The sequence below is a fragment of the Lepisma saccharinum genome, chromosome 19 (assembly GCF_977018435.1).
Source record: "Lepisma saccharinum chromosome 19, izLepSacc3.1, whole genome shotgun sequence".
Classification (NCBI taxonomy): domain Eukaryota; kingdom Metazoa; phylum Arthropoda; class Insecta; order Zygentoma; family Lepismatidae; genus Lepisma; species Lepisma saccharinum.
In genome coordinates this window covers 25,925,494-25,943,573 of record NC_139247.1, presented here as the reverse complement: position 1 = coordinate 25,943,573, position 18,080 = coordinate 25,925,494, and the positions used below count along the sequence as shown (strand labels likewise).

The 18,080-nt window shown below is 36.4% G+C and overlaps 1 protein-coding gene across 1 annotated transcript; it reads left to right on the top strand.

Annotated features, from left to right (window-relative positions):
• The first annotated feature begins 16,735 nt into the window (after positions 1-16,735).
• Positions 16,736-17,665, top strand: LOC146002963 (sodium-dependent dopamine transporter-like). The gene has a single exon (XM_083141122.1). It carries the CDS (start codon positions 16,736-16,738, stop codon positions 17,663-17,665), a length of 930 nt encoding a protein of 309 aa, XP_082997248.1.
• The last annotated feature ends 415 nt before the right edge of the window (positions 17,666-18,080 follow it).

Genomic DNA, 18,080 nt, shown 5'->3' with positions numbered 1-18,080 from the left:
ACCATACAAGCAATTTTAAGCGTGTTTTTTTTAAAAATAAGAAAATTGATTAACATTTAAAAAAATCCTATTTAAATAAAGTAAACCAACAAGAATGATTTTTTAAGATTAAAATAATGATTTTTATCCACCCTGATCCAACGTACACCTGTGAGTGAAAAAAACGCCCACCCTTGAACGTTCGCTAGATAGCCTACTTTGGCACGCTTCTTCCAACAACTGGTTGCAACTCATTTCGATAGGCCTATTGATATGTTTCCCTCCATAAATTATAGTTTGTGTCCATGAAAATTTTCATACCTTGTGTGTATGATTATTTTAGGAATATAAGCAGCTGCTTTCAAAACCTCCCACAAGACAAAAGTTTTTTTTAATGTATATTTGGTTGTAGCTTTGCTGCTATGCACTAGTTACATTTGTTTTACATTTTATAATTTTACAATTTCCTAATTTTATAATATAATATTTTCTCTCACAATATAGTTGTTAATTACATATATTATTTTCTTCGTTGGGTTCCTCAAAAGTGTTGACAAGGCGTATGGGACATCATGTCCTGCTTCTTTTAGTTCTCTAAAGAAATAATCACGCGTAGTTGCATTAAGATGACATTCAAATATAATATGATCAGGTGTTCCTTCAGTTGCATCACACTGACAGATTGGGGATTGAACAATCTTCCTAGTGTACAGGTCTTTAGGGGCTAGGGTGTAATTTAGCCTAGCCAACATCTAAGAAGCCTTGTTAAAGAGTTTCTTGAAAGGTTAATATCTTGATACCAAGGTTCTTTAGGTATAAGTGGTTGAATTGAATAATATTTTTTCCCATTAGTGTTCCCTGTAATTGTCCATTGTTTCTGCCAACTTTTCAACAATTCTGTTTTAGCATGCGACTCTAGCGCTTTTGCAGAAAATTTAATCCGAAGCGATCGGTGACTTGATTCTTCAGCTGCGTACTTGGCTAATGCGTCTGGTATGTGGTTCTCTTCTATGGATGTATGCCCAGGAGTCCACACAAGAGAAATACTGTATCCTGAGTTGGTTAGTTTGTGATACAAAATTTTTATGTTAACAATGTACCAGTCTACATAGTAATCAGCTGTTACCGATCCCAGGGAGTGTAAGACTGACTCTGAATCAGTGGCGATCACTACCCTCTTGAGGTTTTTCTCCTGTATATACAACAATGCTTGACGAATAGCAAACGCTTCCGCCGTCAATATTGAAAATTCTGCTGGTAATGGGTAGATTTTGTATTCCATTAGATTATTGCAATATATTGCAGCTCCAGTGTTACCAGTTGCGGACTTTGATGCGTCTGTATATACTATGTAAAAATCTTCATGCACTACAGAGTGTACATATTCCATGAATATGTTATTGGCCATACTTGGCATTGACGTTCATGTATCTTTATCTGGATATGGAGGAAAGTGAACGGGAAGTATTGTTGCTAATTTAAAATAGTCTGTCGTAAAGCACGGAGGCGTTGAAAATCTAATAACTTTCGGTATGAAATCCTTAATCGACTTGTATGCTGTGAATAAGATTGGAAGATTTAATTTATATTTAGCTGTACGGTTTGATGACATAAAGGCTTGTAAAAGTGATAATTTTGGTATTATCGGACTGGATATGGAAGACATCTTTTTCATAAAGAATTTTCTCGCAAGATATTGTGTCCGTAAATGGAATGGTGGTTCTCCTACTTCAATAAAACGTAGCACACTGTGGAGTAGTCTAGGATCTGCTCCCCACTTTTTCTTGACTGTGAGACATTTTATAATGTTAAATGCCTTAAGCGCCTTTTCTTCCATGTGTTCTACTTGGGCTTTCCATTTCAATTTATCATCCAACATAATGCCAAGAAATCTGTGTGTCCTAGTTTGTTTTATGTGTGATCCATTAATGTCTAACACAACTGGAGTTTGTAATCTTTTTCTATGGAACACAATTACAGATGATTTTTCTACGGTAATGTTTATGCCATTGTTACCACACCATGTGCATAATTCGTTTAAAGCCAGTTGTGTTTTCTCTATACCATCAGATAGATTCTTGCTGCTTTTGTATATAACAATATCATCTGCATATTGCAATAATCTAGCATACTTCAATACTTGTTTACCAAGATCATAAGTATACAAATTTAATAATGTTGGACTTAACACCGCACCTTGCGGAAGTCCTTGACTAGTTGTGCGAGCATTCGAAAGTTGATGACCGTAACGAACATAAATTTTTCTCTGTAGTAATAATACAACTATACTTTTAATAAATTGCTTAGTAAGATTGAGATTTTTTAGTTTTTTAACAAGCAAATCTATAAGGACTGCATCATATGCACTAGAAAGATCCAGAAAAACAACTATACAAAATTCGCGACGAACAATTGACAACCATATGTCTAAAATAAGTGTAGTCAAAACATCTATTGTCCCCATTCCTCTTCTGAATCCCATTTGATATTTTGGTAATATATTGTTATATTTAATCCACAAAGTAATTCTATTTAATATAAGATGTTCATGCATTTTTTATAAGCATGACGCTAGTGCTATTGGCCGATAATTTTTAGAACATCCTGGTGTTTTTCCTGGTTTAAGGATTGGAATTATAACGATTTCCTTCCATTGAAGGGGAACTTGTCCACTATTCCATATCATGTTATAAAGTTCTAAAAATTTATCTATCCGTAGTTGCGGTAAGTTTTGTATACATTCATATGATGTGCCATCCATTCCTGGTGACGACGAAGGTTTCCTTTCACTTGTAACTTTTCTTAATTCTGCGCTGGTATATGGACATTCCAATGTTGATGGTGTGGATTCATTCATTGAGTTTAATGTGGGATTAAAATCAAAGTCGCTGGAGTGTGGTGTTAGGGTTTGATGAAATTCTGTTATCCATTTACTGCTTATGTCGCCTCCATGATTATCTACTAATATTATTGCCATTAGATATTCTGTTAATAACTTTCCACGTTGTGGTTAAGGATGATTCATTTGTTAATGAGGAACAAAACTTTTTCCAACACTCTGCCTTAATTTGCCTTAAGTACCTTTGAGTTTTGGCTGCTGTTTCTTTGTACTTTAAGAAATGGTTCATTGTTGGGTTTTCTTTATATTTGATGAATGCATTTTGTCTAGCGTTTATCAATTTCTGGCAGTTTGTCGTCCACCCCAGAGCAATCTTTCTTTTCGAGGCACTTTGACGGAGAAGTGTAGATCTGTTCAAATTCTCTTTAATTAGTAATGTATAGTTTTCGTAATCTTTCCCTAAAGTTTGTTGTTGGTAATTTTCAGTACAGAGATTGATTTGTCTTGAAAATTCGTTCCAGTTAATATTTTTAGAATAGTATGGACGTGTTGGTCTTTCGGGAAGATTACTAGATATAAGTGTTGTATATATATTTGAATCAAATGATATCAAAATTGGAAGATGATTACTATTATATGGATTTTGCAGAACTCTCCAGTTAATATCGGCAACTATATTCTCTGTCACGAGTGTTATGTCAGGGGCACTAGGATTTTCATTTGGTCTCGAGATATATGTGGGAGTGTATTGTTACATTTGACTCTTGAATGTATCTGCACAGAGATTTCCCTGACATATCTGAACCATAACAACCCCACAATGGATGATGTGCGTTAATATCCCCTCCGATTATAATAGAAGTATTTGCCGGAAGTTGTTGTAAGAGATTACACCAGAACGAATACAGTAATTTAGACGAAGGTGGATTATATAGTGTAACAGATGTAGTACTATCTATTGTTACTCCAACTATTTGAATATTATCAGGCATATTCCTTAAATGTATTACTTCATACCTATAATTATTTTTAATCCCTATGACCACTGCACCATATCCGTCATCTGTGTTGTGTCTTATCCAGTGGTATCCATAGGCTTTAATTTTTGATTCGGGTTTCAACCACGTTTCTTGAATTAATATAATGTCTGCTGGGTAAAAGTGAATAACGTTTTCTAAACTGTGTATATTTGGAATTATGCTTCTAATATTCCATTGTATAATTCTCTTTATCCTGCCTGGCATTCTGAGTGATGAATTAGATAACCAGTCTGAAGCTTTTCTTTCCAATGTGGTTTTGTTTTGTCAATTGTCGCTGGTTTCTGTCTTTCTTTTTGTTCTCGATTTTGGATGTTTTCACTGAGATAACTTTGTTGTTTCCTGGTTACGATCCACTTGTTGAGCGTAATTAAAAGCTCTTTTGTTAGGCAGTTGGTGATGAAGCGTTTGTATTGGATTTCTTGTTTATAAGTATTTGAATTAATATTATATTGGGTCTGTGTTGTTTCCTTGCATGTTGATGCGTAGGACATGTTGTATATTCTGTTCTCACTCGGTACTACTGATGCAGTAGTTAAAGTAGTTTTTGGGTATTTTTTTCACAGCTTCATGATAAGATAGGCCCTCAAGCGCCATAGTATTGACTATATCCTTTTGTCGCTGTTTTTCTGGTCAGTCCTTGTCTGTTGCCCAGTGTTCTTGTGAACAGTGAATGCATATGACATTATTATTACAGCTTGAGAATTCATGATTTTGCCCGCAATGTGTACACTTCAATTTACTCTTACAGTTAGATTTGAAATACCCATAATAGTAGCAGTTTGTGCATTGCTTTACCATGGGAATGTAATGCTCTACATCAATCTTTGAATAATATAAAGTTACATATGCTGGTAAGGTTTGAGCATCAAATGTCAATATTATTGATCTCGTTGGCTCAGCAATTCGAATTCCATTTTCGTCAATTTTGTATTTCATTATTCGTCTCACTTTGAGTACGTTAAAAACATTAGATTTTATGTTTTCTAATAACCCATCATCTGTAAATGAGGTATCTATTCCTTTAATTACACCCATTCTCCTCACTTTATGTGCTGGTACATAAGCAAACCAGTTATTGTTCATTAGAACTGCACACAGAACTCAAAGTGTGTCAATTGACACACAAAAGTGCATCATTTTTTGACTCCAATGAAACATTAAAAATGCATCAAACTGAATTATCCACCTAAATGCATCAAAATAAATGTGTCAAATGATTCACTAAAATGCATCAAACTGAAAGATGCACCTAAATACATCAAAATAAATGTGTCAAATGACACATTAAAGTGGATATTTCGTTTGATACACCAAAACGTGTCGTTGGAGTCAAAAAATTTGATGAACTTTTAATGTGTAGAGTGACACGTTCAAATGCGTCTTTTTTTTCCCGTTTCTTACTCAAGGGGGTTGCATACCTGCAAGGGAAAAATTCCAATACATTTCTCCACTGTAAAAAATATTGCATTTTACAAATACTTACTTGAAGCACTTCACATTTAATGTGCTTCAGAAGTGTAGAAATTGCTGAAAAAGTTATAGAAAGGAGTAGTGTCAATATTAAATATTCTGCAAGTGTGTAAAGTGCATTCTAGAAATTATTAATTATTTTTGATCATTTATAGTACATTTCACACATTTAGAACATGCTGAAAACACTTCTTAGCACACAATGAACAAATTCCTTATTACTGGAAATTTTTAGATGGAGGGATGCTTAGTGTAAATTTCTCTAGTGCAAGGGAATTAGTTTGTTAAGCTACATTTAACTAAATATTATGCTTTTCTTGTTCACATTTCTGCACATATAAACACACTGTGGCATGGCCTTGTGAGTTCATGGTTGTATGTGCAAATATTGAATTGAATACATAAAAATAACACTTTCAGAACATACTGAAAATAACTTTTGCACAAAATGAGAGATTGTAATAATTTTTAGGCTGAGAAAAAGAAGTAAATTGATTTTCCTTTCCATTTAATCTACATGTTTATGTCTTACCGTGAACATGCAGATTAACAATCACAGAAAAATCGAAAAAGCAAATAATTTTCAATTATGAACAAGAATTAAGTGACGTAGGAGTAAAATGCATCGTCATTAAACAAAAAAAAATCAACACCCTGTAACCTAAAATTAATATATAACAGAAAATCTATGAATGCCATTTTCAATTTCACCAATGTTGTTAGTGAACAATAAAAGAACTTAGGTGCTATTCATACTAACAAATGATAGACTACAGATGATCTTGAAACAGAACATTTATTGTCTGACACAGATACACTGATTCTTAATGCACATTCTGTTTTAAATCCTTGACATAAGATAGATGACTTGGGGCGACAGTCTCTATTTATGACCTAATAGTATGTACTCGACTACTGCCATATATGTACCACAGTTTTCAGAGTAGTCTAATTCAAAAACATAGTACACGCCAACAAGTGCACAGATAAATGTTTGTAAAGTGGCACATTGCACTTTCTAGCATCCAGCTACCAGGACAACTTTCCTTCCACTAATAGTGCCAGATAAGGTGCATTATTCTCAAAATCTTCCTGAAAATAAATGAATGAAGCACTCATAAATATGATATTTTCCTTGAATTTTATTACAAAACATCATACGTCAATTGGCACTGGGAAAACATTACCACATGTAACTGGTGTAAATATAATAGCAATAATAATTTTGTATAACTCTAAAGGAGACAAATTATAGGCCAAATTGAAGTGACATAATACTTTACACAATACACGCAGGTTAAACATAAACTTTCTTATTGATAACCTGTTCAAATCAATTTCCAAATCCAACGAGTTACGAAGAAGATTAGCAATTGAAAATCACAAACAGGAAACAAATAGAGAACATTCAATTCAGGTAAAGTACATTACTTTTCTGGTCATAAACGTTTATCCTCATCAATATATAAAAATATGATTTAATAATCATATCCTCCGGCAAGGAAATGGAAGTCAGTGCAGCAAGGCTGGTTGTTGTCGCTTCGTTCCCAGGCGATCAAGTGCTGGAGCGGCTGTATGCCGAGGTTACGGCTAGCCCACAAGTACCAAGTTTTGCCACTGTTGGCAGCACCGGTAGAGCTATTCAGGGGACGACGGCCTCTATAGCCGAAAATTGAACTAAGCATATATCAATTTTCAGATTATGTAAGATTTACAATATAGGGATATTGAAAATGTTACAGAAGACAGCATTTTTTTCTGTTGTATATGAATGTGAAAGAGTGAGCACTTTATCACAGAGGAACATGATTTTGAGCTTTAAACATAAAATAATTATGGACATATGTGGACTAATACAGATGAGATCAAGCAGAACTGAAAATATTACATAGTTTTAATGGTGTAATTTGTATACGATTTACAATCGGAAACCCTTTATAATTCACCCATCTCTTCCCTCCACCTTTCCATCCTTTTCCTTCCCACCACCTCTCTTTCTCCCACATAACAAGCATAAGATATTAGAGAGGGAGAGAGAGTTGATCCTCTCTCAAATACACATATTTCTCTCTCCTCTCTTGCAATCTCTCTCGCCCTCTCTCTCTCTCTCTCTCTCTCTCTCTCTCTTGGAGAGACTGAAAAAGGAAAGAAATGCAGTGAGAGAAAAAGGGGAGAGAGGAGAGAGACATGACAAGCACATATATTTATTTCTCTCTCTTTCTAAAAGAGAGACTCTCATATATACCATGCAGAAAACGGCATTTGTGCACTCCTTGTTATTCCAGCAATAAAAATAAATCTAGTAATTAATATTATATCAAAATCAGAAATTAACCAAAAATAATAAATATAGTTTCAAATGCCATAATTTAATATTCAAGCAATAGAGAGTAAGCTAAATAAATCCCCAACTCGATTCAAATGACAGAAATGGACTGAGAGAGATATATAGGGGAAAGAGGGAAGGAAAGAAATAAAAGAGTGAAGGAGTCTATCTCTCTCTGACAAAGAGTGAGAGGGGAAATAGAGAAAGAAGGTGGAAAGAAAGAAAATGAAGAAAAATAAGAAAGAATGACAGAAAAATAAAAACAAATTAAGGGAGAAACAGATTCCCCTCCTCCTGTACCGCTTTCCATGACTTATTGTCATTGTAATAATTAAATTTTCAAGCCTTTCATGGGTAGCTTGATGTGCTTAAAACTATGTATGCTAATGAAAAAATATTAAAAGCCATTCATTGCTTATCGCAAGCAATTAAGAAAATGAAACAGAAAATACATGACAATCTTGTGTTAACCATTATGTATATATAGTTCCTTAAAATTATTTATCAGTTGCATTAAAATAATATTTTCAGGGATGTGTCCTGAATTTTCCGTATGTGGGTGTAAGTTTGTATTTAGGGGTGGTAGGATAAATTTAGAGCCAAAATGACCTTATGTCATTAGCAGATAGAAAGCAAAATTAAACATGAAATTGACATAAGGTTCTTATTTATAATGCCTATAAGTATAGAAATCATTTTCCACAAAAGAACTCCACCACTGAAACAAACATAACATCAACTCTTTGAATTTTGTATACAATATGAAACTCATGTCCAATAATAATTTACACACACACACATAGAGAGAGAGAGAGAGAGAGGGGGGAGAGGGAGGGAGGGAAAAAAGCAACAAACATTAACAGTTAAGCATATTGAATTAACCCCAGTCTCATATAAAAAGCTAGGTATCAAAGGTGATAAGGGGCTTAAGAGCTGATCATTATGTCATCCAATGAGAAGCTGTTTGGGTTTTGAGTGATGTTATCAGTTATCAGGATTTTAGAAAGGGGGGTACATATACTTATTTTTATTATTAAGCCCTCAATTTGTCATCTTTCCTGTCTTTGATGTTCTCTTTTCTTTAGAAATACTTGGCCAAAGAGGTGGTTATGTTCCCCAACAAACCTCCTTGGGCACGCCACTGGATGTTATGTGAAGCAGTTTATTTAATGAGCCTAAAATCTATGAAATGAAAAAAATATTCTGAAGATATTTTAAATTAATTCAACATGGAAAAATTATATTTACATGTGTTAACTTGAAAGTCGTAATTTGAAACATGAGCAATACTTGCACCATGGTAAATTTTCTGTGGAAAGTGAGATTTTCTTAGCACATATTCATGTTACGGATAACAATATGTAACACACACTAACCTTTTGCTTGCATTGTTGGTGGGTATCAACAACAACCAGAGAATAATCCCTCTTCAGTCGGTTCATTTGCTTCATTCCTCTGCAAAAGAGCTTCTGAATATTTCTTTATTGTCTTCATGAAGGGAACAACAAGTACCTTAAAAATAAACAAAAAAAAACTTTGGATATAACATCTACTTGGGATAAGCAGAAAAACGAAACTTAGTTTAATATCAAAAGAAAATACTAGTTGAGTATAATTTTAATGGTACAGTTAACATTAATGAATAACAGACAAGTAGATCATTCAAAAATAAAATTTTTATACAAGTGCCATAACGATCAACTCATTCCTAATTAATAAGACGAGTGAAATATCATATTTTAATTTTTTTATTGTTTGAAATATGTTAGTTCGACATTATCCATTGTGTAGTTCTTGAAACTACACATATTAAAGCACTAGACAATTGATAATATCCAATTAACATTGTATGCTAAAGTAGAACCCCAAGGGTAAGTTGGTTGGTGGGGGGTCATAACCCCCCTTCGCCCCAGTACTCTTAAAAAAAGAACGTGAGATGAACGAAAAGATGACAAAATGAGGACTGACTACTAAAATAATCATAGGTAGAACTATTGTCTCCAACATTCAGGGATTTAATATTTCTGAACTTTCGTAAATAAGATTAAGATATTCTAGAGTTTTACTGTATGTACGCCTTCTCAATTTTTATAAAAGAAAAAACAAAAATCCAGCTTATGTAAATTCGATGTGGTTGGTGATTGCTTTTCGACATCTTTCTCTGTCTTTCACTCGTTTCCCTATTTATGTCCTCCCTTCTCTCTCCCATGTCTTTCACTTCCCTTCGGCCTCTCCCTCTCTTCCCCAGATTTGCATCCCCCCACACATCTTCAGCATATGTCTGTGTATCGCTTATTTACTTCGCTTTATCTTTCACTTATGATTCTCTTCTCTCTACTTCACTCTCTGTCCGATTTTTTCAATCTTCTCTCTTATGAGTGTGATGGCATGTAAACAAGTTAGACACATTGACATCATGTTCCATATCATCATAAGAAAGAAGCACGTTAAGGGAGATAAAAGAGATGAAAGAAGCGGCAGTGAATTTGAGAAAGGAAGAGTTGAGTTGAGTTGGTGTTTTAAGTCCACTTTATGCACAGTAAGGCTAATCGGGACTGGACCTACAGTTTAAAGTGGGATCCGAACCACTTGTGCCTCCACCGGGTATCGAACCCGGGACCCCTTGATTACAAGGCGACGACGCTACCACTGCGCCATCGGGGAGGCGAGAAAGAAAGAGAATTAAAAAGCAGACGGAGTGAAGGAAAGAAGACAATCACAAGTGAGAGACAGATAAAGAAAAAAAAGAAGTGAGGTGCGCGCACGCGCACACACACACACGTTTGAGAGAGACAAGAGGGGAAGAGAATTGTTTTTCTTTTAATCACTTTATGTGGAGATAGCCTGATCGGAACTGGGCCTACAATTTAAGGTTGGATCCGAACCAACGTGCAATGCGTCTCCACTGGGTATCGAGCTCGAGATCCCTTGATTACAAGGCGACGACGTTCCCACTACGCCTCCGGGAGGCCGAAAGAAAGAGAGAAAAAGAGGCGAGGCACATAAGCCAGGCAGAGAGAGGAGAAAGAGAAGAACATGAAAGATCGAGAAAGAAATAGAGAAGCGAGAGGTAAATGAAATAAATAGGGAAGTGAAGGAGAGAGAAGAATAGAGAAACGAACGAAATAGAGAAACAAGAGAGGGAGAGAATAAAAGACATAAAGATAGATAGAAAGAAAGAAGTGAAAAAGAGCAAACAAAAATAGAAAACAGAGAAAGAAATAGAAAAGAGAGAGAAGGAAATAAGAGGAGCGAGGGAGGAAATATATAGAAGCAAGGCAGCCAGAAAGAGACAGAAGGAAGAGGAATAGTAAAAGATTAATGGAGGAAAAGAATAACGAAGACACAGACCGAAAATGTGAGGAGAAATATAGAAAAAGAAATGTTCGAGACGAGAGGAAGTAAATAGGAAGGAAGAGGTTCGAAAAAGAGAAAATAAATGCGGAACCAAATTTTATATGCATGTATTCGCTTCACGACACTGGGGTTGTCCTCAATTGCAAAAATAATAAATTATGAAATAGGCAGATAAAAGCAAAGAAACATTCAATTCACACCCATGGGCGTCCGGAAGGGGGGCCGTGCCCCCCCCTGGAAAATAAAAGTCAACCAAAAATTATGTATTTCACACATATAACTTCATTTTAGCCACAATAATAGGTGTTAATTATTGCATGAACATCATAAATTCAAATTTAAGCAATGTTTTTTCAAGGAAACAACCCCATTTTTGGAGACAATGTGCTTTGTTCGCCCCCCTCGAAAAAAATACATTCCTTGCCCCTCCCTGGAAAAAATCCTGCGGACGTCCATGTTCACACCTAACACTTCTATTGTGCTATGTTAAATATTGGGTCCTGAAGCTGATCTCCCATTTTAATTCAACTGTTGGGACTGAACACGTGTTTAATTTTTACTCAAGCATTTGGAATCAAGTACTGAAATCAGAACTTCAACGGAAAAAGCAAAACGGAAAATTATAAATAACTTGGATAGATACTTACTTTTCCTTACTCCGAAAATCTGTAGATCTTCTCTCCTTGTGCAATCTGCAAACAACTGCAAAACACACGAACACCAACAAAACACGTTATCACCAACAGTTCACAAGACGCCAACTACGGAAACTGAATGGAATGCACAGGAATGCACGCTTCTGGTGGTGAAAGCGCATAGCGTTAGCGAGCACCCCTCAGTGATGAGTCAGTCACCCAGGAGTTGTTTACAAAGAATTTTCCGTTTCGGGCAAGTTGAAGGTGGGGGGGGGGGGGAGGGATTTGAAATAACATTAAATTTAGAGCCAAAATAACCATAAGTTGGGACTATGTGAAAAATGTTAGGTGGATGTTACTAACATCAAGTAAGGATCTTTTGTCTTTATTTGATTTTTGTTATTAACGTCGCTTTTCTTACACTTTAGGGTAATCCGACGGTGAAGCTAAGTGATGATATCATAAAATTGATGAAGAGACACGCACAAAAGGAATCCCCAGCCCGGGATTCGAATTCGAGACCCCTGACATCGTAGCGCGTTGTGATAACATTCCGCAGCGGAGCAGATTAAGGGATCTTTCATATCTATATATCGTAAAAAAGGACAAAAAAGCCAAAGAACTGTTCATGAACAAAGTGATATACTTAGATGCTTATGGAAACAAGCAAAGCGAATCTAGTTTCTACCTAAATAGCATTCACAAGTCTGAACTTGTTAACAACGTCAAAGTATTTTCAATATAATTTCAATTTTATGTTTTGTAAAATAATAATAATAACAAGCACCTTTTTTCTAGCACTTTTTTATTTATGAACATGCAAAAAAATATTTTTAGTATTTTTTATGATGAACACAAGAACAAACCAACTTGAAGAGTAACGGAACTTTCCTCCCAGAAAGAAAGCACTGATTAACAATAATAAAACGGAAATTTTAAGTTTCTATGACTGGAGGGCAAGATGTGACCCCTCCTCAAAGAGTTCAAATTACTTACTGTGCATAAACAATGCATCAAAAGAACATTATTAGTGGCTTGAACATGCAAGTTTGGCACCAATTTTGATATTTCAATTAGCTATAGGAAATATAATTAATTACTTAAAAATAAATTTACTTTTGTTCCTGATACTTTATATTTTTTACTTCGATCAATTTATGAGCTTATAAATTAAGAATTCCTTTCATATTATCGTAATATCAAATTTATTTTCTGTATAAGTAAAATCACTGAACAATGGCTTCGTAAGAATTATGCATGGAAGTGTGTAAATTGAGAAATATGCATTTCGATGCATAAAATCCCATCGGATGTGCAATTAACACACTAAGATGCATCAAAAGACACACTCCACAGTCGATATTCGATTTGATGCAGTAAAAGTGCATCAAATCCGAAGACAATTTCCAATAATCCAAGATTACACGTTTAGGTGTGTCATTTGATGCACTAAAAGTGCATCATATTCGCTTTGATGCATTTCGAGTTCTCTGTGTGGATGAGAGAGAAAGTTTTTAGCATTTTTCGCAGATTTAAATTCCAATTTCACCAGATGTTTCCCCATGGTCTCAATTGTCCTTAGACCTTCTATTTTGGTTTCATGAAGTTTTTTCCCTAATTTTAGTATATGTAGCTGTCCAATATTTCTTCTATTTGTTCCATTAATTTGATTTGCACTTCTTACAAATATATCATAAGGCCCCAATTGGGTACTTTTGTATGTAATTGTTTCATGATCTTTAGATATTTTAACTTGATGTGTATTTACTGTATCCTGTGACAGGTTTTTCTGAGAGACATCACTTTTGTCTTGACTAGCTACGCTAGCAGGAACCCAAACTTCCATACATTCCGAGTGTCTGTGTCACTTACTTGGGTATTCATTTTGTTTAATGGCGTCGAGCCATATTAAACACTTATATCATATTAATCACTTTATCTTCACTTAATCTATCAATTCACTTCGTTAACACAATTATTATATTATATATTACCTTTTAAACTCTCAGTTTATACGAATATATTCCTAACTTAAATCACTAGTAGATTCTCTTTCCACTCTCATTCCAGAACAATCCTTTTCGTTAATCGAAGACAAAAGTTTACTCGGGAAGACTGCCACGATTTGGCGCTAGATGATAGACAGTGTTACAAACTGTGAAGAACTTCCTTCAAGGTATCTGCAGCAATAGCAATTTTGACAAATGAAGACCACAAGAAAGAACGTGCTTTGTCCATGTTCTTGATTTCGCAGGACATCACGTTATATCCATGTTACGAGCATGCTCTTTCCTTGTATAAGCAACCAAAATCTCTTTGCAATGGATGGAAAAAGCACGTTCCAATCTTGGAAAATTCCTAGTTACAGAGCCCCTTCACAGAGCTATTTGACATCAAGTTTTTAGGGGGTGCCTTTGCCACTTTCTCATGCTCTTCATATACTTAAATATGTTTATATAAAGCAATAAATGCATCACTGCAGAGCAGGGTGCGAAATCATTGAATACTAGTGAATGGGGGAGAAACTTCTTAATCTACAAACACCCCCCCCTCACAAACATATATGTAAATTATACGATACACATATTTGTAATGTTATTAAAAGTAAAAATAAATTACTCAATTAAAAATATCTTATTACTATTTACATAAAGGAAATTAATTTGATACTTTTATACATATTATATATTGCGAAACAGCTAATGCCTTTACTAACTGGTTATAGATGTTAAAATTATGAAATAGTTGGTGGTTTTATTATGTGTTAGTTTTTGATTAGTTTGTGCTTTATGTTAATATAAACCAATTACATTTCAAAGTTATTATTGTCTTGAATTCTTCCTTTACTTTCATTGTGTGTATTGATGTAGATTTGTTAATGATCTCTTGAGAGAGAAATCATTGAATACTCACAACTACACTCATTTTTGTGTGTTTTCGATATTATTCTTAGTCAAGTATATTTAAAATTGAAGTAATTGCCTGTATTTTATTTGTTATAACAAAAACTCTCCCCCCGGAAATTTTCGGGTAGGGGATTTTTGAGGTAAAGATTGTTGGTTGGCGGAAATCCCCCCATTTCCTTCAGAATTTTGCACCCTGTCGCAGAGCATAGAAGAAAAGACTACACAAATATTTTAAGGTGAAATTATTTCATTCTTATTAGCTTGGCTAACATGCAGCAGTTTTTGGTTTATATCTACTGTGAATGCTCCATACCACAAACGAAACGTTCATTTCCTACTAACCACGAGCGTTTTTTCCCTAGTTCTGTGGTGTGAAACTACTTGCTGAGACTGTTCTGCATGTACAGTCAAATCAATCAACCAGGGGAGCAAGGGACAAAAAACCCTTAAATAGAACATTGATTGATTTATTTAAGTCCACTTTATGCACAGTAAGGCTAATCGGGACTGTACTACAGTTTAAAGTGGGATCCGAACCACTATGCCCCTGGGATCTCTTGATTACAAGGCGACGACGCTATCATTATGTCATTGGGGAGGCCCCGTAAATAGAACAAAATTACTATTTACTTTGGAGACATCAAATCTTAATTTCATTACCAAACCACCACTTTACATGACCAACCCAACGCATACCGCACTGTAAGCAAAAGCACAGCAATTACAGAAATAATCTGAAACAGATATCAACCCATCATCCCCAGTTCAATTGTTGTCGCTTTCAAAAGAGTGGCCGCGGTGGCTCAGTCGGTAACGCGTCTGACTACCATGCTCAAGGTCCCGGGTTCGATCCCCGGCCGGTTCAAATCCGGGAACTTTTCTAACGGTGGAAGCGGCCCCGGCGCCTACCCAGCGTCGAATAACATGGGTACCTGGGGGAAACCCTGGGGGGTAAAGGCGGTCAGGGGCGTGATGCTGATCACATCACCCCCACTCACGACCGGATCAAGAAAGTGTGGGGCGTTACCCCCACACCCCCTTTACGCCTTCATGGCGTGGTGCTATGCACAGGGGAACACTTTACTTTTTTTTTTTTTTTTCAAAAGTAACTTCTCGAAAGTTTAATCTGTATTTGATTTGGCAAAACTTCAATTCAATTCTATCTAGCTTTCCAGAAGTGTATGTCGACCTTCGTGGCTTAGTGGTTAGCACAGCGCGCTACTAAGCCAGGGATACCGGATTCGAATCCTGGCCAGGGGTTGAGTGTTCGTTGTGAGTGTTCCTTCATCAACTTAATTCTATCATGACTCATCCTCGTCGTTACGATTAGCCAAAAGTGACAGAAAATCAAAGTTAAATAACTATAATGAAATCTCGCCACATACAATGGAGAAACTGAAAAAGAGCAAACCTTTGGCATTTTCTTTCCCAAGCCCTATCTAATAGAGCGGGTCGTTCAGGCACTAAGCCCGGGGAGGGCTCGGAGACTGAAGCTCCACCCGAAATTCTACAAATATATAATTTAAACACTGTATAGTGGAAATTAATTTTACTTCCATTAAACAGCTTGTATAATAACTTGTAATGTACTGAGAAATTCATCCTAGGGGATTGTACCGCCCCTCCTGACACACAAGTTTTTCGCTGCTGCCTTCCTCGATATAAAATTCAGGCTACGGGCCTGGGGCCATTAGTAATATTTTGCAGGAGGGCCCAAAATTTGTAGAACCGACACTGTTTGTATGTAGTAGTAATTTCAAATTAAAATTCATGGCATATCCCTTGAGCCAAAGTATAGATTGGAGCACGTGAAAGAACGTTTGGAGTGACGGAAACTGTACCGAGCTGGGAAGCAGTGCCTTGGCAAGCTTAGCAACTAATCCACAGAGCCCGTCAGAGCAGTATCTTACGAAATTCGCCCTCAGAACATCTTCAACTATCGAGGATCCTGCTGGAGGACTTATGCTGGAGATGGAGGCGTTGCTTCTCGTATTATGCGCTCTGATAATTACTTGATGTAAAGTAGGCTGGAAGAAGTTTCGCATAAGCTTCTACTTTCTCATACCGCTCGGTTACATAGCCATGATAATCATGATGATCCGTGCAGTCACTCCTCCAGGCGCAGCGAATGGGCTTAGAGCGTTCTTTGTACCTGAAATTAAGGAAGTTCTTAGCGTCAGAACATGGGTGGACGCAGCAGTCCAAGCGCTGTTCACAGTCGGGTCGGGCACGGCACTGTGGCTCATCGAGCTCGCTTCAACTATGTGAATCACAATTGCTGGTGCGAAGTGTTCTGCGTCCCTGGTCTGAGTACGGCTGTGAGCGTGATCTTCGGACTCGTGTTATTTTGCGGCTTGGGCTTCTTGCAAGCGCAGACAGGTATCCCATTCTTCTCCCTGGCAAAGGACGGGCCAGCAGTAATGTTCTCTGTTTATCCCGCGATGATAGCCACCATGCCTTGTCCCCAGCTATGGAAGGTGCTGGTATTTGTCTCTCTCAGCTTTATCGCATTCTCTTGGATAGTGATACAACTTGACGCCTTCCAGTGGAGTCTGTATGATGTTTATCCCATTCTGAATAAGGACAGATTGCCTGGCATCATAGTCACTGTATTCTTTATTTTCCTAGTCTCTGCATTCTGCCTTCGAGAAAATGGCATCTACTGGTATAAACTCCTGGATACCCACGCTACGCTGACAATAGTAAGCATATGCATAATGGATTTGCTTCCATTTTTGTTCATATACGGTATGAATAAATACGAAAGAATTTTGAAGTTCGTTGATGGTGGAAGGACTGTTAATGGATTATGGTGGCTGTGTTGGGTGGTAATAACTCCCGTAACGTTACTCTGCGTCCTTTGTTCCTTCGTTGTCTGGAGCAAACGAATTTCATACGGGGCAGAGCTATTCCCCCTTTGGACTGTAGCAGCAGGATGGGGGGTATCGTTCCTATCAATAGTTTTCGTACCAGCTAACATTATACCGAAGGTATCAAACATGGACGGAACGCTGGTAGAATGGTTGCGAAATCTCATCCGTACATCGCCGCAGTTCGCACCAGAGTATTCAATGGATGAAAATTGCAAACTGAAAGGCCAGCCTCATCACTGATACTAGTAACTATCTCAGTCTCGGTAACTCTCTCGGACTCGGTAGCTGTCTCTGTCTCTCTAACTACCTCGGTCTCTTCTAGACTTGACAGCGATTGCTCTTCACTTGACGTGTTAGCCATATCTTCACTGTCTTTTTTATCTTTTGCTTGTGAATATATCCTTCACTAGTTTATTTCTTAATCTTTTTTTTGCTTGTCGCAAAATATACGTTTAGTGCTAATCTTGTTTTTCGCTACACTAATTCCATGGAAACACTTTGCCTATTTTTAAAACCTCAACAATCAGGAATATCCAAGGCATTGCTCCTTCCTTGTGCAAGAAAATTGACATACCTTCCATTATTTCGAACAATTTATGTCTGAAAAGAAAATAGAAGGGAATTTTCAAGCCTTATCAATCATTGACAGTGGCTT

Bases quoted from the DNA above. Each gene is read 5' to 3' on its own strand.
- LOC146002963 (XM_083141122.1), top strand. From the start codon at position 16,736: ATGGGTGGACGCAGCAGTCCAAGCGCTGTTCACAGTCGGGTCGGGCAC.